Source organism: Phalacrocorax aristotelis, chromosome 2, assembly GCF_949628215.1.
Source record: "Phalacrocorax aristotelis chromosome 2, bGulAri2.1, whole genome shotgun sequence".
NCBI classification, from domain to species: domain Eukaryota; kingdom Metazoa; phylum Chordata; class Aves; order Suliformes; family Phalacrocoracidae; genus Phalacrocorax; species Phalacrocorax aristotelis.
Genome location: NC_134277.1, coordinates 101,006,469 through 101,034,468, shown reverse-complemented (window position 1 = coordinate 101,034,468; position 28,000 = coordinate 101,006,469). Strand labels below are relative to the sequence as shown.

Below are 28,000 nucleotides of genomic sequence, written 5' to 3'. Positions count from 1 at the left end.
AAACTATTAAATCCAGAGTTTATTCACACTTCAACCAACCAAAAAACCAAGATTTAAATCTACTGTAAATCTATCAGGGTACAAAGAATACATAGCTAAAGGTAGCAATGGTTTAAGGTTTTATTGAACTGGTAGTGCTTTATGTGCTGTTTTTAGTAAATCAATAAAAAAATTGTACCTCATGTGTCTTCATTTATTTATTCATTCTATAATCAAATTGCACGGTAGCAATTTCATTCAGTTCCTTAGTCAGGAAACTGATTTCATCATTAAGTTTTCTGCAATAAACTATTTTACACCAAAGTAAGTACATACACAAAGTATTATGTGAAAGTGGATGGAGGATGTTAATGTGTGCTCAATGCAGTGCCATATAAAGACAGTTCCAAAGCAGTCTGCTTGGGTATTGTAAGCCATGTACATTAGTTTATCCAACACTAATGCAGCTCTGTTGTTTTGGGTATAAATATCTTTATACGGCATTGCAGTGCACCGTGCAAACATATTCCACGAGAAAAATGTATCTGCTGACAGCACAAACAGCTGTAACAAATGGGTCAGTAAAAACCCCTTGGCCATTAGAAGCTTCATTCTTCAAACACGACCTTTACATCCATCGTCTTTCAGAAATTCGATTACATTTTCCCACATCCAAGTCTTTAGAAAGAAACATGCCTAGCAAGCATCAGTGTATATTGAACTTTACTCAAAATAGCATTGCCAAATTTGTCCTCAATTATTTTCAAACCTGTTGATCCCAGACCAGGAATGACACACAAACACAGAGATGTCAGTTACTTAAGAAGTTTTGGCACAGTTAGAGTAGGAACTGTAATTTCTTTAAAAATTGGCACATAGTTTGGATTCGGTTGGCTTGGACCTTGATCCAAAGTCTCAATGATGGTCTGCTTCATATCTCTGCTGGCATCGCCTCTCACTGTCAGCAAAGCTGCAATATGGTCATCCCTGCCAAGGGGAAATGGTAGAACTGGCATTAGAAGGAAACTGCACAAGTAAGACTGTCAGAAACATCACCCAGTCGGCAATCCTTTTACTCTGTTTTGGTGTGTACTTCGGTTCTTTATCAGATCTCTAGTAACTCAGAACTGGCTTGTCCATCTCAATATAAAGCACTATTTTGGCTGCTCTCGAGACTCTAAAACATATTTTACCCTCACAAAACACATAAGGGAAGTATTTTCATTATCCCTTTGCTGTACCACTGAATTCTTAAGTACATGTACCTCCTAGTCCAGCTCACATACATTTTGTATTAGCGTTGTTTTTCATAAGTGGCTACATTCCAAAGTATGAAAAATATGAACGCATTTACACATTGATTTAAAATTCGCCCAAGACTACAAAGAAAATATGATGTTATCTGTCCATCTATCTCTTAACTTTGAAGACAAAGAATTACCTGATATCTGGGTATTTACTGACTAAAGTTGAAACTTCCAGATAGAGCAGTGAAGGATCTGTTAGCTTTATAACCTCTGCAATGGCTTCAATGATGCCACAGAGTCCTTCAGTGTCCTCTCCAGAGCCCTGCAAGATGAAAAGTAATAAAAACCAAATTAAAAAAAAATCCCCCAAACAAAATAAAATCCCCCAATATCTATAAATAATCCTTTAATTTTTTTATTTTCTCTGACAACACTCTTGACTTCCCCAAGGAGCTAAATTTTCAGACATTAAGAAAATGAAATATTTGTGAATTGTCACCATAAACCTCTTCTCCCTTTCCCTGTTCTTCATCCAGAGACCTACCCTCAGAATATCAGTAAAGAAAGTCATGTCTTACAAACAATACATTGTGTTTATGCACATGGTGATGCATTCTAATCTGCAACTTTTGCTAATATGTCAGCATAAACATTAGGAATAACTAATGTGAAAACCAGATCTCTTCTGAAGCATTACTTAAAAACTGGCCCTGCATTACCTTCCTTCTAGTCACCTGGCCACCAAACAGCTTTCAACAACTGATCAACTGAACTGTCATAGTTATTTAATCTCTGGACTATTTTAGTGCTCTTAGTTCCAGGTCATGTGGCCCTGCCAATCTAATTTATTCTGTAACCTCTTCTATCAGTGCCTTTGTCTGAAACAGATCTTGCACAGAATCCCACATAATGAAGGACTCTGATGTGGGGGTTGCCCCAACATCTTTCCCGGTGAGCAAAGATGAACTCTGGCCCATTCCCACCCCACAGTTTCTCAGGCTTTATCTTTGTCTGCATTCTGTTTGCTTTGTCATCTGTTGGCCCTAGGAGCTCTCCAGCAGATTCCTGCTCCTCATGCAGTTAAAAACATTTAATATTCATTTTAGGCCTATCTTGTTTCTCAAATACCTTTTTTGGTCTGTCTTTTCTATTACTACTGTGATTGAATGGAGTCAACATACTTGTCTTGTGAATTCTAAATGAATCAGGTGTAAGTAACCACATCTCTTTGATGTGGTATCACCCTTTCTACCAGCCAGGAAAAGCAAAGCTCCTTTTTTTTTTTTTCTGAATTAACAAACAGCTGCTTTGCTGCTTTTTCCTTTCACTTACCACTACAAATAGAGGGTACCTATCTCTGTGAGGCCATTCAAATATTCAGGTGCAGAGAGCTGTACAAAGCAAAGCAGTAGAAACTTCAGCAGCAGGCCTGTGTCTGTTCAGAAACTGTCTGTGCCCTTAGCTAGCATCCTCGATATTCACAAGTCACCCAACATTTTGGAGACATGGAGATCTAACTCTAGCCATTTTCCCCAAGCGGTAAACATGCATGGTTTGTTCTAAAATACCAGGTTACCAGCATTACCCAACGCAAATACTTACAGCCGCAAGCTTCTTAAACAGAAATCTGAACTGTTCCGCTTCTTTGATCATTCTTTCTGCACCCTCTTTTCTCTCTTCCGCATTCTTGAAAGATATACGTTTTAACATGATTGCTCTGATGTATTCTACAACCACTCTCCGATGGGCCTCAACAGTCATTGTCTGAAAGAAAAGAAAAAAAATGGTGGACTATGCCAGTGGTACCTGCAAACATAGCCATTACTTTTAGTCTTTGAACAATTATTAGGCTTTGAAATGTGTATTTGCACTTAATCACCAGTACACATTTTTTGCTACTACTACACATTTTGAGTGACTTTAGATTTTCACAGTGCTAACAGAAATTAAAATCTGTCCCTCCCTAATGAAAAGGATGTCCCTATTATGAGAAAGAAACAACAAAATCAAGATCTCTCTAATAACGTCTGAGTTGTTTTTGAGGAGCACCGAAGATAGAAGAACAAATATGAAGTAATTTTCATGATCTTTAGAACCGACCAGTGCTTGGCCTTGCAACCTTGCTCTTTATATCCAGTCAAGGAATGACCAGCCATCACAGAGGCTTCTGCTGGAGAACTCCATATGTTGCATTAAGCATCACAAATCTTGCCTACATTATCTGTGCTCTGGGTCAAGTCTGGTAAGAAGCCTAGAGAGCTAGCAGCAATCACTTTCTCAGACCTTCCTTGACTGATCTGCTGTTCTGCACTTGGCCTTTTACAGGACATAGCTACTGGTAACTAAGAGAAGCATCTGGTATTGGTGCAAGAATAACACTGAGGTTTGGAAATAAAGAACAAAACAAAACCCCCAAAACTCTTACATGTCTTTTCAACTCTATTGTAAGGAGAGCCCTTAAATCCCACATGTCCTCACATGTTTTCCCCCAACCTCCCCCCAGGTATGATGGCAAAGTTACCTACAATTAAGAAAAAGCCTGCGTAACAGGTAGTCACAAACTTTTTATCATATTTTATTAGTATATATCAAGCTTTAGTTGCAATCAATGTGTTCTTCAGTCAAGATTTTGGAGAAATGTTTCAGGAAAGAGAGAAAAGAAAAAATAAAGAAAAAAAACAAAAAGAAAACAACAGATTGCAAAGTACTGGAAGTCACAGCCCTCATCCAGGACATGGAAAATATGATTCCAAGTCCTGCTCTCAAGACTGTGCAGAAATACCAGACCTTGCTGGTTGTTCAGGGATGGCTTCTCTTGCATTGGTGGAATTGATGCCAATTACACAGAGGAAAATTAACTGCACAGAAAAGACTGAGGGAGACTAACATGTATGCCCCATCCCACTGAACAGCATCCGTCCCATTGGGCTATAGCCTTTTGCAGTTGCTTAGTTCGCATGGCTTTTCAAAATGAGATTTTTAACACAGGGTTAACCAAGAATACTTTAAAATCATAAAAAAGCCCACTCCAAAGCAGGGAAACAAAAGCGTGTCCCATCCAGTGCTAGAACATATGGTGCCTTGTGTGGGAGACTTTTTCGTGCTGGGAGACAGTGGAATAGCAGGTGTGTGAATGTCAAAAAATGTGTTTGTCATCTTCTTCCCCATAAGGTGGCAGCAATAGATGCTACATGATGAAACACATGTGATTGCAGAGATTGGTATTAACACTCAAAGACACTCATGCCAAGCGGTATTACCTCACAGATCTGGAAAAGAATCCCAGAATCCCAGGTTGGAAGGGACCTCAGGGATCACCTTAGTCCAACCTTTCTAGGAAGAGCACAGTCTAGACAAGATGGCCCAGCACCCTGTCCAGACGACTCTTCCATGGATATAGACTAATTATGAGGCTGACCCAACTTCTTCTGTGTACTTTTTCTAGACTGAAAATTATTCACCTACATAACAAGGCATCCAGGATCTGCAAATACTGAAGGTTAGGTGGTCATCAGAGGAACTTTGAGCAGTCCCCTCTATCTCTTTAAGAGTTAAAGTAAGAAAGTGTAGATTTTGAAACTGTCTTTTAGGCGCTGCTACTTAGTAAGGGTTTTTTCAAAGACCTCACCTAAATCTTCGATTTTGCTAGCGTCAAGTATTTCCTAAATCTTAGGGAATCATTTAAAGACATGCTATCTTAACTACACAAAACTGACTTTAATTCAATAAAGGATAAAACCAAAAACAATAATAGTAAAGATTAAAGGATAATAGAGAAATCCAGACAACCTTTCACAGACCATGGGGGTGGGGGCCCGGGGAGAGATGACCTAACCTAGCACACTGTGCTGCTGTAACAGCTTTAAACATGAGGCATAGTTAAACTGGTGCCATAAGGTTTAACAAATGCATAACTCATTGTACACACTAAAACTAGGAATTACAGAATATGAACTTACCAAAAAAGTAATTACAGGCCAGCAAAACTAGTTTCAGAAGAGCTAATTTTATCTGACTACAAACTTCTAAGGAGAGGTAGAAAAGTAAAAGACTACAGGTAAGAATACAATCTAGTTACATGCCAATACAGTTTTTTGGACTAAATTCTACAACTCTGACCTGTCTTTGACAATATTATATGGCTGCGAACAAAACAGATGAGCCAGAAATATCAGATTCAGACTTTTGCAATATGATTATGAACACTTTTTTGTTTCCAGTGATGAATCAATTCCAATAACTGTATTCCAATTATGAATTCCATTCATAATGGAATACAGACCAACCAACATGACCTTCAGAATACATTAACAAAGTACCATAGAATATTTTGCACCTACCTTTTTGTAAGGCTTTTTTATTTTTGCAAAGTCATTGAAATAATCCTCCACAGTGACACATATAGTCCCCACTGCATTAGAGCCCATCAACCACTTCTTTGTCATCAGCTCATTGAGATGTGGCTGAGAAGGTAACAAACAATTCATCAGAACAAATTTTTGACATTTTCATCATATCAGTGCAGTCACAAAAAAAACAGGAGACAATTTTAAGCATCATACATTTCTAAACTACGCTCCTCCAGAAGGAATAAGCAATTAGTGTAGGAAAACGTGATCAGTTGTCAGAACGAGTCTCCACAGAGTGCCACCCTGACATGCACGCTGGGGATGTGTGTAAAGCAACTGCACTAAGCTGAGCATTTGTTTCATACGAGTCCTCCAAAATCCTTTATTATGTTCTGTATTTAAATGTCTACACTAAATAAAAAAATTAAGGTCCAAGGACAAAATTGGCATAAGAGAGAATTATTCCAATTTTAAATAAGAGGCACGTTTAAACTGTTGTGATAATGCAGCTTCATGCTTGATTTCTTGAATTGCTACTGGCTACTCAGTTGTTCCTCTTTGATGCCCTCACCTTTGACGGTGCCTATACCAAACTTGGTGGCCTATGCATTTTACTCCTTTTCCAGAACTCCACAATACCTAATTGCAGTATTCTCTATATCTACATACCCATCTTGCTTTGTTTTCCCTGGAGGAAAAATTCTTCACACATTAGAGCATGGTATTTTCTAAATTATAATAGCGACATGAGGCTTGAGGTTAATGAATGTCAAAGAATGGTCATTAGGAATAGATAGAGTGTCTTCTTATAATCAGTGAGTATAGGTGATGAGAAATAAAGGTTTTCCTTAAAAGCTCCAAGTTTAAAATAAACACTGCTGCCACACCTTTCTTAATGTGAGCCATTCAAGGTGTTTACATTAGTTCAAAATACTATTACAAATCTGACAAGTCCCAGAGCATCATTCTTGCCCCTGCCATTTCTCTAATATCACAGCCTCCCTCCCCATATTCCCTATTTATTTTTAGTAATAAAAAGAATTATTCCCCCTCCCCCCCCAAAGGGATTCTATACAAGAAGCTAGAATTCTTAAATGTATAAATTTATCAGTCAGAATGGGCCCACCTTTAGAGTCAATTAACTATCTTAATTATAGGTGTACTGCACCTGTACAAAGATAATTTATATCAGCAGCAGTTTCCTAAATAATTCTTAAAACTCAACTACATAAGACTAAGTAAAATCTGCCAGAAAATATTCACTGTACACAAAGCACCTGCCTGAAGTCATCCTGTGAAATATAATTAAGCAACCTTTCAGTCTCCTACATGCAAATTATACCAGTGAAGAACAATACTGACGTTTACTGGCATTTTGCTAGCACACTATGTACAAACTATGTTTAGCAATCAAAAGGCTTCGTAACTACTTCATTCCTGAATTATTTTTCCTTATAAAATAACACTTCTGGGTTTTTTGAGGAAAAGAGTTCTAACCTCTAAATCCATGAAGACTTCATCTAGCAGGCTAGAGCATCCTTCTTTGGCAATGATGTCTAAAGTTGCATCCATGCTTGTATGACTGCTTGACAATGTGTCTTCCATGTCAATTTTCAAGTATTTTCTTTTCAGACTGATTATAGATTCTCTGTGACAAATAACAAGGCTTTTCATCATCCACTGATGCACAATTGCATTGCTACTAAGTTTTTGGAGTGCATACTAGAGACATACTAGACAGTCTTATTTTTGCAAGGGGAGATAATGCCTGCTGCTTGCTTTGGAAGCCTTAATTTACTCTCCAGCATGATTTTAGAGTGATCAACCTAGGCTACTTGTATGTGGGTAAAACCTACTGCCGATTTGTAGACTTGAGAATTACAGCAGATATAGATGAACATGGGGTTAGATTGCTGAACACAAACATGAGCAATGAGGATTTTTCTCCTGTTTTGATAGTCTTAATAGAGCAAGCTCTACCTTTACTTTTCTCCAGTTCAGTTCACCTTCATCACACTGCTTGAAGGTGAACTGAGAGAGATCAAATATAAGAGAAGATGGCAGGCACCAGACAAACTAACTGGAATGACTTTTTCAAATTCTGAAAGTTGGAGAGACATTTTCCTTTAGCAATGCTATTCTTGGAATAAGAAGTGGATTTTCACTGGTGAGGGGCAATGGTTTGGCTTGCCAAAGGCAAGAACAATCACAATATCTGCCTCTTAAAACAGCAATATATTTAAAATTGTTGCCTTTGTTTAGTCAGCTAAACTATCTTAACCGAAACCCTCTTTGTATGCAAAAGAAGGTCCTGGGAATATGTAGTATTACAAACAAAATGTCAATACTTATTTTTCCCACAATACTACAAGAACATGCACACTTACTTAAAAGTTTGACAGTTGTTGATGACTGCAATCATGTATTGAACATAGCATTGAGGATACTGACGATTTTTAAGATGTTCTTCTTTATACAACTGTGCTTCATCTTTGTACCTGTAATGTATACAGGGAATGGCATTAAACAGACAGAAATCTGTAACAACTTAAGTACACCTGTAGGACCGAATGCTCCATAAGGGCCTGCCAGGTATTTATAAGTATTTTATAAAGGGCTTGTGGCTCATGTGATGTTTAGCCTCTCTGTTCTGGGCAGAATCCAGCCAAGGAGGTGTTTTCTGTCTTCCTTATGAGGAAGAGATACAAATTTGAGATATAAAAGAAAGCGCAACTGACTCCAAAAATAGAGCCATTTGCAGAGAGGAGCTGAAAGCGCCACTCACCAGCACAGAACAACTTCTACGGTGAAACTGGGGAAGGGAGGAAGAAAGCAAGAAAGGGAAAGGGAAGGAAAGCTTGGTTGGCATGGATGCGACAGAAGAAAGAAAGAAATGTCCATAGGAAAAACAAGTATTGGAATTGTAGGAACAAGAGGCTGAGGCAGGATAAAGCACTTATATTTTAAAAATTATGTTACCTGGTTAGAAATGAATTCATTTGTTGAAGACATAGAAGGAGTACCTTTGTTTTCAAATCTTCATTTATCTGAGCAGCCACCTGAAGATTCTGCTCAAACATCTGTTAAAAATAGTTCAGTTATAAAGAGAGGCCTTTATCAGTGGTAAACCAAAGACAGAACTCCTGTATTGTTGGAGATTCTCACTAGGCAGATAATTGCTGCTGACTAAACCAAAAATCACGATTTCCATAAGTGTAATTAATAGAATATTGACAATCATTAATTTATGCTGCAGTCTTCTCCTGACACTGAACAGCTGCATTCTTTCTTTAGCAAAAATATACTTAATATTTCTAATACAGCAGGAATTTGGCTTTACAGTGGATCAAGCTGAGTCAGCTCCTGCAGCTGGTAATGAATAACCTTATAACTTGAATTCCTTTGCTTTCCTCATATGTGAAGGTAGCTAAGTTCACATTAATGAAGTAGAAGGGACCCCATAACTTGAGTAACGCAACCAGGCACAAGGTCTAGGTGACCTACAGGGAACTGTTTGAGAGGAGGGGGACTGGAAAGGGAGGGTACAAAGCCAGGTGGAAACATGAGCTGCTTTTGTGCTGAGATTATTTTGAAAGTTTCACTGTTACATGAATCTCAAAACTGCAGCCTTTGACAGCACAACACTAGAGCCAGTCAGCCACCAGTTTCTTTGGTAGCACACACTTTCTGAAAAGGATTAGATGAAGTCAACCTTGGCACTAATACAAATGTGAAAGAATGTAGAAAAAATCCTCCTATAAGACAGGAAAAACAAAGCAGGAAACAACTGCAGGCAGAAGAGACCATCTATCTTCCATTGAAGGTACCTAACACAATATTTGTAATGAAAAAAAGAGAAAATTAACATAGTAGGCTGACATTTTTCTGGCTGATAAAAATAATTTTTAAAACTTTCAATTTCTAGTGCCAACAACAGGGTAGTGCAGGTTGGGTTTTTTTTTCTGGTGGCTTTTTTTCTTTTTGAATCTTAGAAATAGCCTTATTTTTCTGTTTTGAGGCTAACTAATAATTTGGACAGGCATTAATGTTAACTGACGTAGTGTTTAAATAGCACATTTTTGATCTTCAACAGAACTTTTCTTTCCAGTATTAAGGTGTTTGTATAATGAATAATTTAGAGAAACACACACATGCTTAACTACCTCAGAACCATATTAATAAACAATATTCTGCTACCTTACAAACACCTCATCTGGTAAGCTTATACTACAAATTTACATGAAGAGGCCTAAGTAAAAGCAGTTAACTAAAAAATATCAACTAAATAGGCTGGCAAAAATATGTTTCTAATCTACAAATAAAAAGAACTAAGTCTCTAAGTGTTAAAGTGAAAAGGGCAAATAGAAACCTCAAAAGAAACAACCCCTCCAACTAACAACTCTACAGGAAAAAAAACCCTATTCTTCAATAGACATAGAAACAATGGCATTCCAAACAGTTTCGTTCCCACCCTCTGCCCCTCCATTCCCCCAAATCCATGTACCACTTCCGTAGATATTCTAGAACAACCAAGTTCTCTTATACCTGAAAAACAATAGCTGGGAGCGTAGTCTGATAGTAACCATCTTGATCTGCTTCGGGTTCAGTTTCTTTTATCCAGTCTTTTTTATCTGTCTCCAGTGCTTTTCGTAGCCAGCCAATGATGTTAGACTACATTAAATAAAGCAACCAAGAAAATATATTTTTAATTTAACACCACAAGAAACCCCTACTACCATACTTGGAATAGCAGCCATTTCCATAATGAAGAGTGGCATAGTAACAGATAGTGTTGACCACTCGTCATCCCTATAGGATATAGGTAACAGACAAAATTTGCATTGACAAGGTTATTACTGGTAAACTAGTGATGTTGTTTGAGTCGAGCTTAGGCACATTTTAGAAGGGGAGTGGTCCAGGCACAAACAGCAAGTCACTTGTCGGAATCAAAACGTTTACTAATTTGAAAGCATTTATTAAGTGTCAGGCTTTAGGTTTCAAACTGAATTTTTCAACACTGAAAAAGTTAGGGTAATAACATAGGAAAAAATAGCATGTATCTACTTGTAGTTCCTTTTACCTACATTTTAGGAAACCGATGCTGTTTACCACTGGGGACAAAAACCCAGGATTAGATTAAGTAAATTGCATTTCTTGGAATTTAAGTGCTGCAGAAAATAGTGATGGAGATACAATAGTTGGCTCTCCTATCATCTGACAAGGACATTATACAGCAGACAGACATTAAGAACAACTTTTTATAGAACTAGATTAAGCCAGTTTTCTGATCAATTGCATGGCACAGATACCATGGACATTTTGATATGTTGTAGTACTGGTATAGATTGTAAAGACCAGCATGTTTGCCAAATATGTAATTGGATTCTTTGATCAAATAAAATTATTTGATAATTATTAAAATAATTATCCGTATGTTTTCAAGGGGTTGAAGGTTTCTGCCTCTTTCTACTTTGTTCACATTTAGCTAAAACCTCTAGTAATATAAAGGTTCATATTTCTATCCAATATCTAACAGATATATTAGTGTGCCCTACCATGCAAAATCAACACGACCAGCAGGCATGTACAGAAAGGGCAAAAAAGTCTAAAATAGGTACTTTTTTCTTTAAATGTTTACATTTTTAATGTATTAAATCAATAAATTTTGGTCAAAACTCCTATCAGCAGATAAGATAAAGGAAGAAACTGAAAGCTGTACAAGCTGCACAAGAAAGGCTGTTGACCAAACACAGATGTGCAGTTTTCTTCGCTTTTTGACTACAGTGAGTAGCCTGGTCATCTGCTAAGTACATATAGCACCATCTTCAATTACATGGAATTATGTACTACATTTTTTCCTCATAAGCATGGAACTGCTCTGATGAGATATGATTTGCAAAGAATAATTAATCTTTCAAACCAGCAACCAAGGGAACAGCAACATTTTTCACCTTAAGATCATCACTTACAAGAACCTTTTTTTTCAAGCTGAGGTGTTTGGGAGGGGAAATCTATCAGAAATCTGTTTAAATCTATTAGCATTTTATTTCTCATGAAAATGAGATATTTTTATATTTATTATTTATAATAAGTAAATATTTTATGATGAGATTTTATCTTTTACAATTTATAATAATGTCTATTACTCACATTTATCTCAATAAATATTGAGATATCAATATTTAAGTTGATAGTTGCAATTAGGAAATACTTTCATTTACCCAAACAGAACTAGTTATATCTTTTGTTTATAAACAGTTTTAAACACAACACCAAAAGAAATAAAAGTAGAAGTGTAAGTGGGAACGTGTAGAAAATGAGATCAGGCTGCATCCTGTGAAACAAACAGGCAGTTTCAGTATTTTCTGCCTTAAAAAGAAGATACAGCCAAAAATCAAAACCAGCAAAAGAAAACTATTTTGTGTTTAACAGAATAGCAGCTTTGCTTTATTTTATTTATAAATTTTAATACAGCAATGTTCTATATATAATATTTTTCAGTAAGTAGGGAAAAACATTTCTGAAAAACCAGCATAGGTATATTTTCTCCTCTTAAGAGGGAACAAAATCAATTCATAGGCATTTCCTGAGTCAAGACAGAAGTAGTTTGAGAAAACAAACCAATTTTTTTTGTCCTAAAGGTAAGTGCAGAAAAATAAACTTGCATAAAAGTCCTAGTAAAGCTAATGTTAAGCAGGGCCTCAACCAGCAACTTCCTTGAGACATAACAAGATCAGTTCATATTATTGTGATGACTATCAAGTCCAAGTAGTTGCTGTTGCTGGACATATTTCAGTAGCTGACACATCCAAAGCAGCAAAAACATTTCCCTCCTCTGCTTGGCTGAACTCCTAAACTTAGGGGGAGTAGCAATTCAATTGAACAATGTAAGAACAGCAAGTCCAAAGTTCCAACTATCCTAATATCCAGCCTCAGGGGTGATCAACTTTAAAGCGAATCTTTACAGAAGAATACATTTAAAAATTTGATAATTGCATACTGATCTCTTTGCCATGTAGTTGACCAATTTCCAGTGACTCTTAGGATAACCAAGAAGCAGTGTCTTTATATTTAGGATGCACTTGCAATGGCATCCACAAATGGAAGTTATGGTCATGCAGTTGACAGGCATGAAAGGAAGAAGACTTAAAAGATTCAAACTAGCAAACACGAGCATCCTGATTACTTTGAAAAGATCACATCTGTATGAAATATTGATGTAGCTACTATAGGGACCAAGCTGCATTCCAGTGGCTTGCAAGTATAGTAACACCTACCACCATGAATTTAGACATATGAACACTGGAATTCCTTCCTTTCTAAGAAAATATTTTTAATGCAGTCTGTAAAGCATCATTACTCCTTGAAATGTCATGGTTTACATCTCTAAAATCATCTGATTGTAACTTTATAATCAAACCACATGTGGTATATGAAAAATTATAAAAGTAATGATATAGAGTCCGCATTTGTCACATTAGTTTCCTCTGATGGAGGAACAGCACTGAGGCACTAATGCAACTATATACTTATCCAAAGGTCTCTTTGCATTATGATTACTCACTGTAAGCGTTGACATATACTTGCTGAGAAGCTGGTCTACCACATTTTGTGAAATCAGAGGATTCAGAGAATTTACATCTACTTCAGGAGACAGTTCTGAATTTCCCATCATCTCTGCACTGAGTTTACAAAAAAAAAAAGATAAAAAGTTAAAAACTATGCAGCTGTTTTTGTATGACCACCGTAATGGGCTCTTAATAAGTGATACTTTTGTGTCTTAAATTTCAGAGGTGATAACAACTCACACATTCTATATTTCAGAATGAGAAAGATCAGTGAAAAGTACAAAATACTCTCCTCAGTGTTTCTCAAAAGAGCTTCTATTTTGCTACTTGTGTCACATCCATATCAAAGCTAAAATACATTAAAAACAAAAATCTACCAGTGCTTCCTGTAGTGGTAGAGGACACACCTAATACATGAGGAAGAGGCGTCTTGCATGCTATATCAAAAGTGTACTTCATGGGTACTGTATTATAACAGCACCATTAGCTATACTTGCTTGCAAAGTAAAAGTCTTTATTTTATAGGATTAGAAAGAAACTAGAGTAACCCTCAAAAATATTTTTACAAGACATAAAATTAATACTTTACAGTGATATTTTGCATCTTTATATTATAAGATTATATAATGAGTTGCTTGTGTAACAAACAAAAAACCAAAGCTATGGCAAAGCACAACATAGCAAGAACTCTAAATATTTCATGCTCAAAAAATCAATGACTCAAAACCACACTCTTCAGAGAGTGCTTCATTAACAGTTAATGGAAATATATTCAATCATAATAACATAAATTGTTTCCCACTCCATTTCTAGTGTGCTTTTCAGAAGGAAGCCATAAATTCTGTATTTACAGTGGCAACTATAAAAAAAACAACAAACCATAGCAAATAAAAAAAATTCCTAAACAAGTGTTTAGTCTGTATATTTCTGCAAGTTAAAGTTGTTCTCTGGGTACATGCAGCTGGCTAACTGCTTAAAAAACAAAATTCTTGTCTTTGAAACCACAAAAGGTACTGTAACTGAACACTTCACATTTGTAGTGTCTTCCGAAGCCCGTAGGAAAAGAAACTGAAGATATTTTAAGTGGCTCAAGCTATTCAGAAAACTGAATTCCATTCTGTTGCTGCTTACATAAAGGATACACGTAATATCAGGACCTCCTGTAGGCTTATTGAGGGGAAATGTGAGAAGCTGTTCATGGCACTGTGCCATATTTCTAGCCTCATTATACCATCATTATCCCTACTTCACAAGGCCACAGAGACATTAAATATTTCTCAAAGCTTATAAAACATTAAATCTTTCCCAAAGATTATCAACTGAAACCCCAAAGACCTTCAGCCCCCAAAGACAAAAATTCTTCCTATACAGGAGTTCTCTTTCATGATTGCCACAACCCAAGTGTCTGGGGGAAAGGAAGTGATAGATAACCCTCTCAGAAGTGTTAGGGGGCTTCTAACTGTAGGGAAGGGTTATGTCCCTTCAATAAAATGTTTATAATCAAGTTGAAGTTTCAACCAAAATTGTGTTATCTGGAAACTAACATTTTAGAAAGCTTCTATTCTGCCTCCTATGTTGGGCTTGCTACCAATCCCGCTCTGTCTTTTAAAAACAGGTACTCAATCTAGAGGCAGCATCCATCTAGACACACAGTACCATTCCTTCAGTTCCTCAGAGTGAAGGCTGTCGACACTGTTTGTAGCAGTGTTGGTGAACTCTCAGCAGTTCTGTCAACACTTAATCAGTATCTGATAAAATGACGTTATGAATATGGGCATCAGGATCTTATAAGACTTGTATTTTCACTAAAACACGGATTAGAGACCTGGTCCCAAGCCAGTACAGATTTAGTAATAGCAGTATGTTTCCAAAGCTCTCATTGTCTGAAATATGAGAGAGAAATACATCTAGCACAGTAAAACTGCATCCCACTCAAATATTCAAGGCTATTATTCCACATGGAGCATCACTTTATTTCTCAGCTATGAGCTGTACGCAGTTCTAAAAACAGCTTCCAAAACATACTCTGTAAAGAACACGGTTCTTTTAAAACTCCTATCTTGCAAATACCGTAAGCAGAAGTTATGCAGGGATTGCTTATCAATTCATTACATGGAAAAAACTTCAATGCTTCTCTTAGTATTTTCTCAGCTGGTTTTGAAGTGCAGCTGTAATATGCAACTACAAATGTGTATGTTCCCTCTAATATTTGGTTACGTTTAATAAAAGTAGAGAACATCAGAAAGGACAAAACTATCTTCCACCATACAATGTTCAATAGAAGTGAACAAGGAACATAACAGCAGTTCAGAACCTATTTTTCATACAGGGAAAAGAGGGTGAGATATCACAGAAACAGTCCTCATGATGTTGTATAGGCTATCCTCCTTCACAGTTTATGATAAATATATCCCAATAGAGAATTGTTAAGGGATGTCCAGCGTCTGAGATTTGGTGAGCTCTGCAAGTATCCCACTTGAGGACTGTACTTTTCCCACTCACAAGCCTGAGCAGATTTCTTCTTCCACTGTCTGTTACAAACACAGAACGGCTAATCATAATCATCTTTATGACAGTTTATTATAACATATGAGAATACAATTACTGTACTGCCCTCTCAGACTTTTTTTTTAGAGAAGAGGAATTTGAAGCCTTAATTTTTTTCCTGAGATATTTCCTCACACCTGTTTTTCAGTCACACCTGTTACATTGATACACAGAGAAGTACATTCTTCGGTATCTTGTACCGTGTCTACTCCTCTCACCGTTTCACTTCCTTTACAAGAATCTCCCATCAGGTGCTACGAGCCACATAATTTGCTTTAGCAGGAGTGATCGCTTTCTGATTTGTTTGCTTTGTAAATACACGCAAGGCTGGCTTTGCTCCCTCCCTTTGCCTTTCCTACAACCAACACATGGATTGATAGCGCCTTAGCTCTGAACTGTCTAACTCAGTAGCAATTTGTTCTACTTTCTGGGGGAAGGGTAGAAGGGCAATTTTAAGACCAAGAATTGCCTTACTGGAACATCGGCTCCAGAACATAAATGAAGAACTTGGGAGCCAGATTTCTGCCGAGGCCATGTTCCTATAGGTAGAGGGATTCACATATTTCTGATTTTCATTCACTGTGGAGTTATTCCTCTAGCCTTCTATCACCAAAGAAGAGGCCAACGAACTCAGCTCCTTATTAGTAGCTGCATCTCTCATATATCCTGCACAGGTATGTAAGTATGCATTAGTGGGTGCTCCCGATTTTCTTCCCTGCAAGGATCAAGCAGGAGAACTTCACAGTGTAGAGCAAAGCACAGAGTTCTGAACCCAAAACAAATATTAAAGCTGGTTACAAAATTCTACAGTACAGTATTATCTCCTATCTATTTGCTTTATGGTATGAAACTCTAAATCTATCAAGTGTCCAATTTGTTGAATTAGTGAGACTGAACAATTGAAGACGGCAAAAGTGTACACAGCCCAGACTCTGGGTCAATGCCAGCTATTGAGAACAGGATTACAGTCATGAGCCACAGAAAGGCTAGCATTACTTTTTCCGAAACAAATCAGTTGCTCTAGTAACTACATGCCAGCAAAAACTAAACAGTTGCCATTTGAGCTGTTCCTACCTCAAAGATGAAAAAAAAAAGACATAGTGCTTAAGTTATCCCCACAAATCACACAACTCAAAAGAAGAGAGTTTTAAGAGTATCACAGGAGACAACCTGTAAGCAGAAATTCTAAATAAACAAATCGACACACAGTTCTGATAGAAAACCTGAAGTTATTAAATTCTTTCCATTTAACAGTAATGAAGCAACACTGAAACAGTCCCAACCCCTGGAAAAATAAAAACCCAAACCAAACCAATAGAAAGTTAGTAACTGTAGAAATCTTCTGGGGCTGTGGCCAAGAACAAACATTTTGTTTCACACACAAGCTCAGTCTCTTCTGATCTTCCCAATACTTCAAACTGGCACACAAATACAAGGTGACTGAGGCTTCAAGCAGGTCTTTAACTGCATTAAAACTTTAAGCTTACAAAGCAACTCAAAATCACATACTAGAAAACGCAAACAAGTTTCAAGGAGCAATTTCCAGAAAGCAAAATGCGTTAAAAAAATCAAACTAGTAAATTTTTTACTATTGCCCCTCTTTTATCTTCTTATATGTTAATAGACACGCAAATATTAGCACACAAACTCTGATTTGCATGCTTACTCTCAACTATTGCCTAACAGAAAAGTTAAGGGGACTTTACCTTTTGTATGTATTTAAAACCCAAGTTAGAAGGCTAACAATCTCATTTGCTTCCAGATCCTCTGCAGCAAGCTCTTGCATGCGGGTGGACAAAGCTTGGTGGTACATGTTTAGCAATTTGTTGAAAATGTCATAATGTGGAGGAAAACATTGATCCAGCAGGGTTTTAGCCACGAGCAGGTCATCAAGGACATATTTACGTATGATTTCTAGGTGGCGCACGAGCCACATTTTGTCAGATTCTCTAGTATCTGCTTGGGTGCCTTCAATTCGTGTGCTCACAGTTCTTTCCAAAATGTTGAACATTTTTTCTTTCCACTTCTTTGGTCTGCCAGGAGGTATGAACCCAGTTTGTTTTTTCCGGTCTAACATGCGCCTGTCAATTTTCTCTTCCCTGTCAATTATCCTAACAACAGAAACAAGCAAGGTTGGATCTCGACGGACTGTAACAAGAGATCTTTGAACCACCATCCAAAGCTGCTTTGCCAACTCCTCAGAAAGTTTCTGCATATCCCCGAAGTATGTATGGATGAGGTTCATGTCATGTGTGTTTTTGCTGTCCATGCGATACTGCTCATACATCAGGTTATCACGAGAAAACTCTAAATCCATCAGTTTTCGATGAGCCTGCAGAAGTTCCCCTCGCTCAATCAGATCTTGGGTCTCCCTGACTATCTCTGGAACTGAAAGGCAAGGAAGAAAATAAACAGAGAGAGTAAAACAACACAATCAAAATACAAAGAACAAATACAAGACAATAAAAGCACTAGAAAACAACTAGAGAACAGCTGTAGTAATTATTTTGAAATAATTTAAAGGAAATTATTTTGAAATATTCAAAAATTGTTAGTAAATGCTATATATCTTTATACATTATCTGTAATGCTCCATTTTGATCCATGGCTAAACAAAGATCATAGTGCCAACAGAACATAACTTCCTTCCTCTTCCTCCCCCCCTTAAAAAAAAAGATGAAAATCTACTATGAAACAAATTGCAGCATTAGCTTTCTTATATCTTATACAAAAGGCTTTTAACTTGCCTGACTAAAAGTCACTTACCCTGTTGAACCTGAGGCTGCATATACCCAACAAATACTGAATTTTACCTCCTTCTTGAAGGAAGAGTTTTTGCCTGCCTAAGGCACAAAGGAAGAATAGGGATAATTACCTATGCTGCTAAACTATTTAGAAGATTTTTCTTCTTTATTATTTTCCAGTATTTGAAGAATACTGTAGAAGAGGATTAGGATCCTGCAGGGGAACAAACTTAAAAATCTCAGCAGGAAAACAGTCACTGCAGAAAAGGCAGCTAGTAATAAAATTGGCAGCCCCAAAAAAGGTTTGAAAAGACAGTTATACACAATCACCAATCACGATGAATAGATCACTTGGTTTAAAAAAATATTCGTTTTGCTCCGAGTGAAGTTATCATGCTGTTTACCAATGCTGGGGGAAGACGTTTCACACTAAAAACCTCTGAGAATGCTGGAAAAAAAAAGCCTTATTGTCTCAATTGCATTCATCAGCATAAAAGAAAACATCATCCCCAAAACAACTCAGCATCAGAAAACACATAACTTTGTTGTGGTTTGTTTTTTTTATTGCTAGATATTGCATGTAAATACTACTCTTTTTCTTTAAGTTGCACAACGTATCCCAGTTTGATACTGTGGCGCTTAGTTACACTCTTACAGAGATTGAACAAATAAACCTGGTATGACTGGGAAGCAATTTTTCTTTATAGGTACATTTCATTAATTACTATCAGGAGAGGAGAGAAAAGACTATTTAAATAAAAGCAAAGGGGTATGATAGGTTTAGCCCCATTATAGGGGTAAAATTCTTAAAATTACTTGTAAGCGGGAAGTCCTGGCAAGGAATCCAGCCTGATACAAGATGGAATGGAATGTGCACCAAAAAGGCTGCATGTAAGGAGAGAGGCAACCCCATTTTCTTTATCTTTACAGTATCCATTGTATCACATTAATCTTATTTAATTTTGCAAACCTTCACAGTTGCGCAGTGGTCCACGGGAGAAGTGTCTCCCATGTATAATTCCTTTACATATGAGTTGGTTTCTGTGATTGGTCTGCCTGATTCTGAAGAAAGGACTGTGTACAGCTGAAACTGAACTTCAGGTAGTTCATACTTACGCTTACATCATTAATAGAAATCCTTGAGGCTCCTAGCTGGTGTGTGAGAAAGATTGCCAGGGAATCTTTGACTGGAGGTCTTGTTATTTCATATTTTGCCTTTGTTTGCAAAAAAATTTCACTTCCTAAAATCATCTGGGACTATTTTTACCCAACAGGCCTGCTGTAGATGCCAACTTACTAGCAATATTTCTGATTTTTCCAGATTTTATTTCTGTACATGCTGCTTGCATATTTCAGTCTTTTATACTAAACATGTTATCCCTGCTACTGATTGCTAGCAAGAAGCTTCTTTGTGACTTGTGTTTGATGATGAGAGAGGCCAGACTAGAAGTTCTTACGGCACAATTTAGACTTGATATATATTAAATGGTTACCAGCTACTTCCTTGAATGTGATGTGTAGGTGATTATTCTTTATTTCTTCATTCCCAGTGAGGTTTAAAGTTTTCAACATAGCTTGACAACCTTACAGCTGTTAGTACCATTTTAAAGTGCTTTCAGTACGTTATGGATTATAGGAAGAACATTAGATTACCTGAAAAGATGTTCTTGAGATTTTCTACAGCAGCTGCCAGTTGGCTATGTTGCACTACAGCATCCTTAACATCCTTGAGGTTTTCTATTGTGTTGATGCTCTGTCTCCAGTCCTTATTGACATCTATCAAAGACTGCTGAATGTCCTTTACATCATTCAGAGCATTGTGCAGTTGGCTTAAACCTGTTCGTACTCCATCTAACTGTGACTGGATTGCAGCCTTAGACAGAACAAAAAGACCAAGAAAGAACTTGTATTAATCATTATAAGTTCCATATTTTCAACATTTCTCAATAATTAATTTTTATTTCAGTATCTAACACTGTCAGAGAAAAAAAACAACCTGAAAAGGTAATATTATAACTTACTAGAAACATGTAACTTACTCTGTGTGCACGCACATATTCTTTTTTTTTTTGAAGTTCTGAAGCTGTATTTAGTTTTAAAGGACCTAGATAAAACTGGTTCACCCACAAAGCTAACGTAGGAGCACAGGCAGACAGATCACCATCTTTATAAAGCTATATTAAACCAAGGGAAGGCATAATGAGATTTCTTTGCATTTCCTTCATAAATTCATTTCAAAGAATATCAGAAGAAAGCTGATCCAGATGTTTCAATAGAATCCTTGGTATGTACAGATTCACACAGCATTTTACTAAAGCAATTACAGGTTTTGACTGGCAACTGAAAATGCTCTAAAAAAATAAATTTTAATTCTGAAATGTTCTTAAAAAACCCTCCTGCCTGTCATGCCTGAAAGCAAAAAGACAAAAATCAAGGAATTTAATCAAAAATCAAACCAAAAAACCAACAAAAACCCAAACTGAATAAAATTTTCACACTGAAACATCAACCATCAGACCAACAATCCAATTACTAGATTACTGTGGTGTAAAGAGAGGTTACTGATCTGTAATAGCTGACTTGAAATAATGACTCCTCAAACAGTCGTGAATATCACTGGACAGTCCAGACACCTTACAGAAAATGCATTCTAGTGCATAGCTGAGTGAAAGAAATCAGATCACATCCACACCATGGTTTTTTATATATGTATTTTTAAAAAGATGTGACTACGATAAAATCAGGTCAGTGGAAAACGGAACTGGAAATAAGAGACTTCAAAAGACAAGCCAAAGGCAAGACAACAGTGAAAAAGCAGCTGCATATATCAAGGACTTGAAGTAATCACTAAAGAAATGAGGCAGTAATAGTTTTGCTAAGATTATACTTTTGAGGCCAAAAAGCTTGGGCAGTCATGGAACTTTGCCTGATACTAAAGCCAAGGAGGAAATCCTGGTAACTATGAACAACATTTATTGTGTTTTAAATGTACTGGGAAAGTCACAGAAAAATGCAGTGATTCTTAAACTAGAGCTATTTATGTACTTTCAAGTATGACAAGCTGATTTTGTTGATAAAAATGTATTTTCCTGTCAGACTCAGTGCAGTCAAGCAGTGATAAGGCATTTTTATACAATATCTATCTACAGAAGTGCTGCATTAACACATTTTTCCCCTACAGGAACTGAGGTAACTAGGATACTAAAACATGCAATATGATACTCCAACACAATATTCTGAAGCTGACCATAAAGTATTTTGAAAATCACATGACCATTAAATGTTCAATACTTCTGATTTGATATTTCAATATCTTCTGAGGCAGATCTTCTAAGTATTACATATTCAAATTCTTGCCTTTTTAACTTTGGCAGAAACTTGATTATGTCAGACAAACAATCACTAGCCTTGGTCACCAACACAAACAGCCAAGGAAAATTCTAAAAACAGATATCCACCCATGTTCAGTTTGTCTTCTAATAGTCAGCTGGGCCAGGGGAAGGGAGCAGTGAGTGGGGCATGTCCTAGCATTGTGGACTTTCCTTCCTAGAATGCATATTATCTTAAACTGGACTGACCATTGCTGTATTAAAAAAATGAAAACAAAACCAAACCATCCTAGGAACAGGGCTCAAAACTTTATTTTTATCTCTTTTCAGGTGACAGCCCTCAACATGAACCCATGCAACCAGGATCCTCGCTGCCTGGTCTCCCTAGAGCCCTACAGTTAAAATTCATGATTGCACAGCAGCTAAGAATCAAAAGGTAGAGGATTCAAGCATGTTTATACTCAGGAAAACGCATGATCTAGTAACTCCCCTAGGATATATATACAGTATTTCCTCAGGGTGAGAGAAAACCAAAACCTAAGTTCTCCCATTGACTGAATAAGTGCACAAAAAAAAAAAAAAGATGGCTGTCAATGCTCATAACTTTTCTGACTCTGACTCCGAAGATTCAGAACAGCTCTTCGCCTACATTTTGGACTACAGAGCCCAGAAATATCAGCCTACAGTGGTAGCTCATGCTTTTCCACCCATCATTTCAGAGTCCTGTTACCGATGCTTAACAACACTGTTTCACTAACCACCATCAGTCTCACACATGAAGCAGGTAATTTTGACACATTTCAAAGGAGTTTTTCCCTGTAAGAAATTACGTAATGCAATAATAAATGCAGAGAGGATGTAAGAAATGGACATAACTGAACATTTGGGAGAGAATACAGAGAGAGGAGTAGGATAACCAACTGGAGGAGATGCTGGTTTTTGGGGGAACACCATTCTAGATATCTGCTGCTTCATCCCTGTAAGTGATTCACAACTGTGTCACATTACCCTGGGTTTCTACTCTTCACCCTTGATTGACTTAATCATCTTGATTCATCTGAAGAAAATTACAAAGACGATCCAGTCAGAAAGAAGCACTAACATGTTCATTCTAAAAGATTAACCATAGGCTCATTCACATAGATGAAGCAGCTGAGATTTTTCAACAGTGATCCACCCTGAAAAGTCAGCAACTTCTCCAGCTGATGATCCTGCCTCTCCGTCTTCCATGCCATATATATACACACTTTAAATATAGAGCAAAAGTTTCTCTCACATCCTCTCTGTGCTCCCAGCCATTATAGTAATTCTTAAGGGAAAAAACTACTTTGCTATCCATTGCATCACTAACCATCACCTGTTTCAGGAATGCATCCTGAATGGATTAAGGGGTATCGTACTTTTTTGGAACTGGTATTTCTGACCCATCTACAGATGACTGAAGTTAAGGTAACTTAAGGAACATGACAAGAAAACTAACTATAAAGTGGATTTAGGCATTTACAAAGCTTACAAAGTTATGTTTAGTCATCACTGTCTATAGGAGCAGGCAAAGGACTGTGCTCATATATTATAAATAGATCCCAGTAACTAAACAGCTGATCCATTACATTATTAAGAGACTCCACTACATGCTTCCTGCCTTAAATCTGAAAAACCTAGTCCAAGTCATCAGGAAAATTTGTTTCTATGCTACAGACAAAAATTAATGTGCAATTTGCTAACAGACTTTTTCACTGTCAAAGATGACAGGCTGTCTTTTACTTCACGCAGACTCCCACAAAGAAGGAGCCATCAAATAGTTGTAAGATACACTAACTTATTCTGAAATACAAGATTAGGTACAGTGTATACCAGCCATCTTGATCTGGTAAACCCAAAAACATTTCCCAAAGCACTTTTCTAAGTATCTACTCCAATTACATAACACAGTGGTCTAAAATGACTGTTGGCTAGTGAGTACCACTAATGGAAGAAAACACAGAGCTCAGTAACATACAGACAGTAAACATAGGATGGCCTTACTCATATTTCAGGCTAAGTCTTTGTCCCTGCACGTGTGTGCATGCACTCACGTGTACACATGTGAAGGAGGGGGAAAAATCATGGGATACACTTCCTCAAGAGACAAGAATGTGATAGATTTTATATAGGTTTATGGAAGATAGCTAGAAGTCAGAGACTAAACTGACTGATCTTTTTCAGGTGTAATCATCTATTTCTTATTACAGTTTCAGTACTCAATCATTAAGACAAAGGTTTGCTGGCTGACAGGCTATGCAGCACAAGGGTAGCTGCCCATGGATAAACTGTAGAAGTTACAGGACATAAGAACACTTGAAATGCTTGAAGAAAATTTCAGTAACAGGTACAGCATTAGTTTGCATTACTTCCAGGATGCAAAACTTCTGTTTTGGGTGCAGAGAAAAAATTAAAGTCTATGGTTTCAAACTACCTGGATGAAAATGTAGACTCAAAAAATAGAAGGAAAAAAAAAGAGAAGGTACATTCATGCTGTACCACAGACACTCAGGTTTATCAGACTCTGTACCTTGAGTCGAGCTTCTACTGAAGCCTTCTTCCGAGCTTCCCTCCTGCGATACTGCTCCACTTTATCCAGCTGATCTGGACGCTGAAGCATTCCCGCTACTCTCTGAACGGCTGTTGCAACTGCTTCCCTATCCGTTTCCTCCATTGTTCATCAGGACCTCAAAATGCCTTCATAATTTAACAGTTCTGAAAACAAATAAGACATTTTTGGAAAATATTTTTTCATTTGATGACTATATGTCATTTCAAAGTTAACAACTGGAGAACTATGGCAATAAAAACAGTGCAATTTGACCGAAGCATCACTAGACCACGTTATAAAGAGCAGCAATTGGTATTCTACACAAACTGAACTTGAAGTCACTTAACTCTTTTGCATTAGCTTACCTGAAATGTTCTCTGGTTACTGTTTTTGCATTTACCTTGCTCTCCATAAGTTTGTATCAAAAAAAAAAAAGACAACAACAGAACAGCAAATCTTCATTTAAAAAACAGATTCTACCTAATCTTAGAGTAGGTTTGCCTATTAAAAGCACAATGACACAAGCATAAGGAATCTCGTAGCAGGTCCAAGCAAAAATCCTAACTCTTCCTGAACTAGAATCTGGTGGACCTGAGAGAACCATAATCCCCCTGCAGCAATATGGCAAAGTTGCTACCAAACGTGGAAAGAAACCTAGCTGTGAAAGCTTTAAACCTTAACTATAAAGCACTTCCTTTTAGACTTCTGATGGATGATTTTTTATTTCCTACTCTTGCTTTCAGTTCTTCTCAGAGTCCATCAGAGGTATAGGTATGCAGGAAAAAAAATTAATCAAGTATCTCACCTAAGTCTCCAGCAGAATTTCTAGCGAAGTCAAGACATGAATGCAAACTAGCATGCAGAAAAGGTAACATTTGCAGGCCATCAAACCAGACGTGTTCTCTCAAGCTTCACGAGCTACTAACAGAAAGCAGGGAGGATCCCAGTCACCAAAGATACAAGAACATGGTGTCCACAGAACTCCGAGGAACACATCTGGAGTTACTCATTCCTTCCAAATTCTTTCCAACATTTTATGTTTTCAGTCTTGTAATCAAACAGAACATTTTAGGTTCTACTGCCACAACTACAGATAATACTCTCTCATATCCATATTATTCCTTGAAAATAGATATCTACTTTCAAAGCAGACTGCATTCATATATCCAGCACATCACTTAATCTCAACAGAATAGCGAGCTGATGAAGAACTGTGCCAAGTACACAGAACTGGAATATCAAAACTAAGAAAACTCATGGGTCAAGAGAAAGACAGTTCGACAGGTGAAGGGAAGTGGAAACACCTCCCCCACACCAAAAAGGAAAAAAACCCAAACGAAAAACAAGTGAAGCAAAGGAAATTGCTCACCACCTCCCACAGGCAAACTAATGCTCCAGCCAGACTCTGAACAACTGCCACCCTGGAAGCCAAAAACCTCCCTTCTTCCTCTGTCCCATCATTTATTGTTGAGCATATTATCTTGTAGGGAATCTCCCTTCAGCTAGCTTGGGTCTGCTGTCCCAGCTGTGTTCCCTCTCAATCTCTTGCCCATCCCCAGCCTATCCAAGGGGAGCGGATGGCAGAGTAGGAAAAAAGAGAAATCCTTGACACTGTGCAAGCATCCTTCAGCAACAGCCAACACACTGGTGTGTTATCACCACTGTTTTAGCCACAAATCCAAAACACAGCACCATACAGCCTACCACGAAGAAAGTTAATTCCATCCCAGACAGACTCAGTACAGCATTAGTAGAATTAGTCATTGTAAAACTTACCAGGGTTAAAAAAGATTCCACACAAGGTTTGCCCAAGAGCTAGTCTGTAAGACCCTAAGTAAGTCTTAAGTTCCTTCATCCAATACCTCAAGATCTGTATTTATAGTATCTTCAAAAATTACATGCATAAGTATGCACTTATTCCAGAATTATTTCTACACTGTTAACACATGCCCTGCTTTACCTTCTCAGCTGTGCAACCATATCCATCATTTCTCTAGTAACGGCCTGTTTAGCTCAAATAACGTTTGATTTCCTACTCTACATATCAAGGTGCAGGATCTATTCTTACCACTCACACTTCTGAATGAATACTCCGGTTTTGTTTAGCCCAATCCATTTCCAAGCTATCAGGGCTATATGTACAATTTTTTAAAAACATTGTTATTTTTAAATACGAATTTACTACAGAAGTGGTATCTGCAGTAGACAGCTTTATACTGAATTTCTGCTTTTATTAACAACGCTGAATACATTCAACAAAGTTACAATAGCTTTAACCCACACAGTCACTACCCAGGCACATTAAGCTGACCTCACAAACAAAATTAGTCTATTGCAATGTCCTAACCGACTATATACTAACTTGCTGAGTTAGCCAGGTTGTTGCACAACTACTAACCATTCAAAAGGAAGAGCAAACTTTAAGGAACCATGCCAACTTTACATAGAGGCTGTTAGCCAAAACCACAAACATCTTCAGAGCAAAGCACTGGAAAAAGCGAACAAAAGAAAGCCCTGAGCAGTCTTGGAAAGGCTTCAGCAGCAAGTACACCGTCATCCTCCGGACCCAGGCTCCGAGAAGAGAGCCAGCGGGGACGGCTCTGCCCCCTCCGCAAACGAGCTTCTAGGCTGGAGGCACGCAGCGACACCCAGCTTTGGGGCACAATCCCTCAAAACAAAGCTCAGAGGAAGCAGGGGCAGCCCCCGGCAGCGGCCCGGCTCCTCCCGGCCCCACTCCCTGACGGAGGTGGCTCAGCTCGAATTATCTGTATCGACACAGGTGCCCGTTCCTGCCGCCGGGCAAAGGCCGGAGACCTGCCCTCCTCCCGGGCAGGCAGGCCGGGCTGCAGCCCCGACACGCCGCGCTGCTTCAGCCTCGGCCTCAGCCCGCGGGCTGCGGCGGAGCCCGCAGCACCCCATTCGGCCTCACCATCCCGAGGGGCTCCCCGCATACGGCCCGGCCCGGCCCAGCCCGTCCCCCCTCCGCTTCCCGTTGTGCCAGACTCGGGTCGCTACAGAGAGGGACAGCCTGGCAGGAGCCGCCGGGGCGGGGCTGCGCTCACCGTCCGGGGCGCTGGCGTTGGGCCAGCGGCGGGGGCCGAAGGAGTGGCCGCCGCCGCCGCCGCAACTTACCGGCTGCCGCCCGCCCCTCGGGAAGGGACTGACAGCCCGCCAGCGCGCAGGCGCCGGGCGCAGGCAGCGGCGCACAGTCGGGCGCGCAGGCGTAGAGCGAAGCCCGCCCCCCCGCCGCTGGCCGGCGCGCATGCGGGTTAGGCTCCCTCACCTGTCCGGGGGAGCGGGCTGCGCCTGCGTGGCAGCGGGGCGGGAGGGGTAGGGGCGTGGAGGGGGTGGGCGCTAACGGAAAATGGCAGTGGAAGAGCGGCAGCAGGTCGGGGCGTTTTAGCAGCCGCGGAGCACCACTGCTTGCTCTGCCTGAGGATATTTGTCCCAGTGGTGGGGCGGCCGTGTACGCGCACACGTTGCTGGGTGCGAGGGGAGCGCCCCCGTCTCCTCAGATCAGGCGCGGGGCTGCCGGTGGCGCTGCCTCTTCTTCCTCCCGTGTTTCTTTACGCACTCTCAGCGTCGTGGGCACTGTCAGTACTCACGGGGCGTGATTCAAGGTCACTGAGATGGGTTAAAAAAATAAAATGTAGAAGTCATTTGAG

General features: G+C 38.6%; 1 protein-coding gene across 3 annotated transcripts; it reads right to left on the bottom strand.

Annotated features, from left to right (window-relative positions):
* Window position 1: 1 nt before the first annotated feature.
* EXOC3 (exocyst complex component 3) lies at window positions 2-27,613 on the bottom strand. Of its 3 annotated transcripts, XM_075084484.1 has the most exons (14): window positions 27,398-27,505; window positions 24,315-24,499; window positions 20,088-20,307; window positions 18,457-18,533; window positions 17,397-18,078; window positions 13,140-13,257; window positions 10,121-10,246; window positions 8,555-8,655; window positions 7,963-8,073; window positions 7,073-7,223; window positions 5,567-5,689; window positions 2,829-2,990; window positions 1,421-1,548; window positions 2-966 (listed from the first exon to the last, which is right to left on the bottom strand). In XM_075084484.1, exons 4-14 carry the CDS (start codon window positions 18,476-18,478, stop codon window positions 795-797), a joined length of 1,896 nt encoding a protein of 631 aa, XP_074940585.1. In that variant the 5' UTR covers window positions 18,479-18,533; window positions 20,088-20,307; window positions 24,315-24,499; window positions 27,398-27,505; the 3' UTR covers window positions 2-794. The 3 variants fall into 3 exon arrangements, with proteins under 3 accessions (XP_074940585.1, XP_074940583.1, XP_074940584.1); XM_075084482.1 differs by lacking the exon at window positions 18,457-18,533 and having other exon boundaries at window positions 27,398-27,613; XM_075084483.1 differs by lacking the exon at window positions 18,457-18,533 and having other exon boundaries at window positions 27,468-27,580.
* Between the last annotated feature and the right edge of the window lie 387 nt (window positions 27,614-28,000).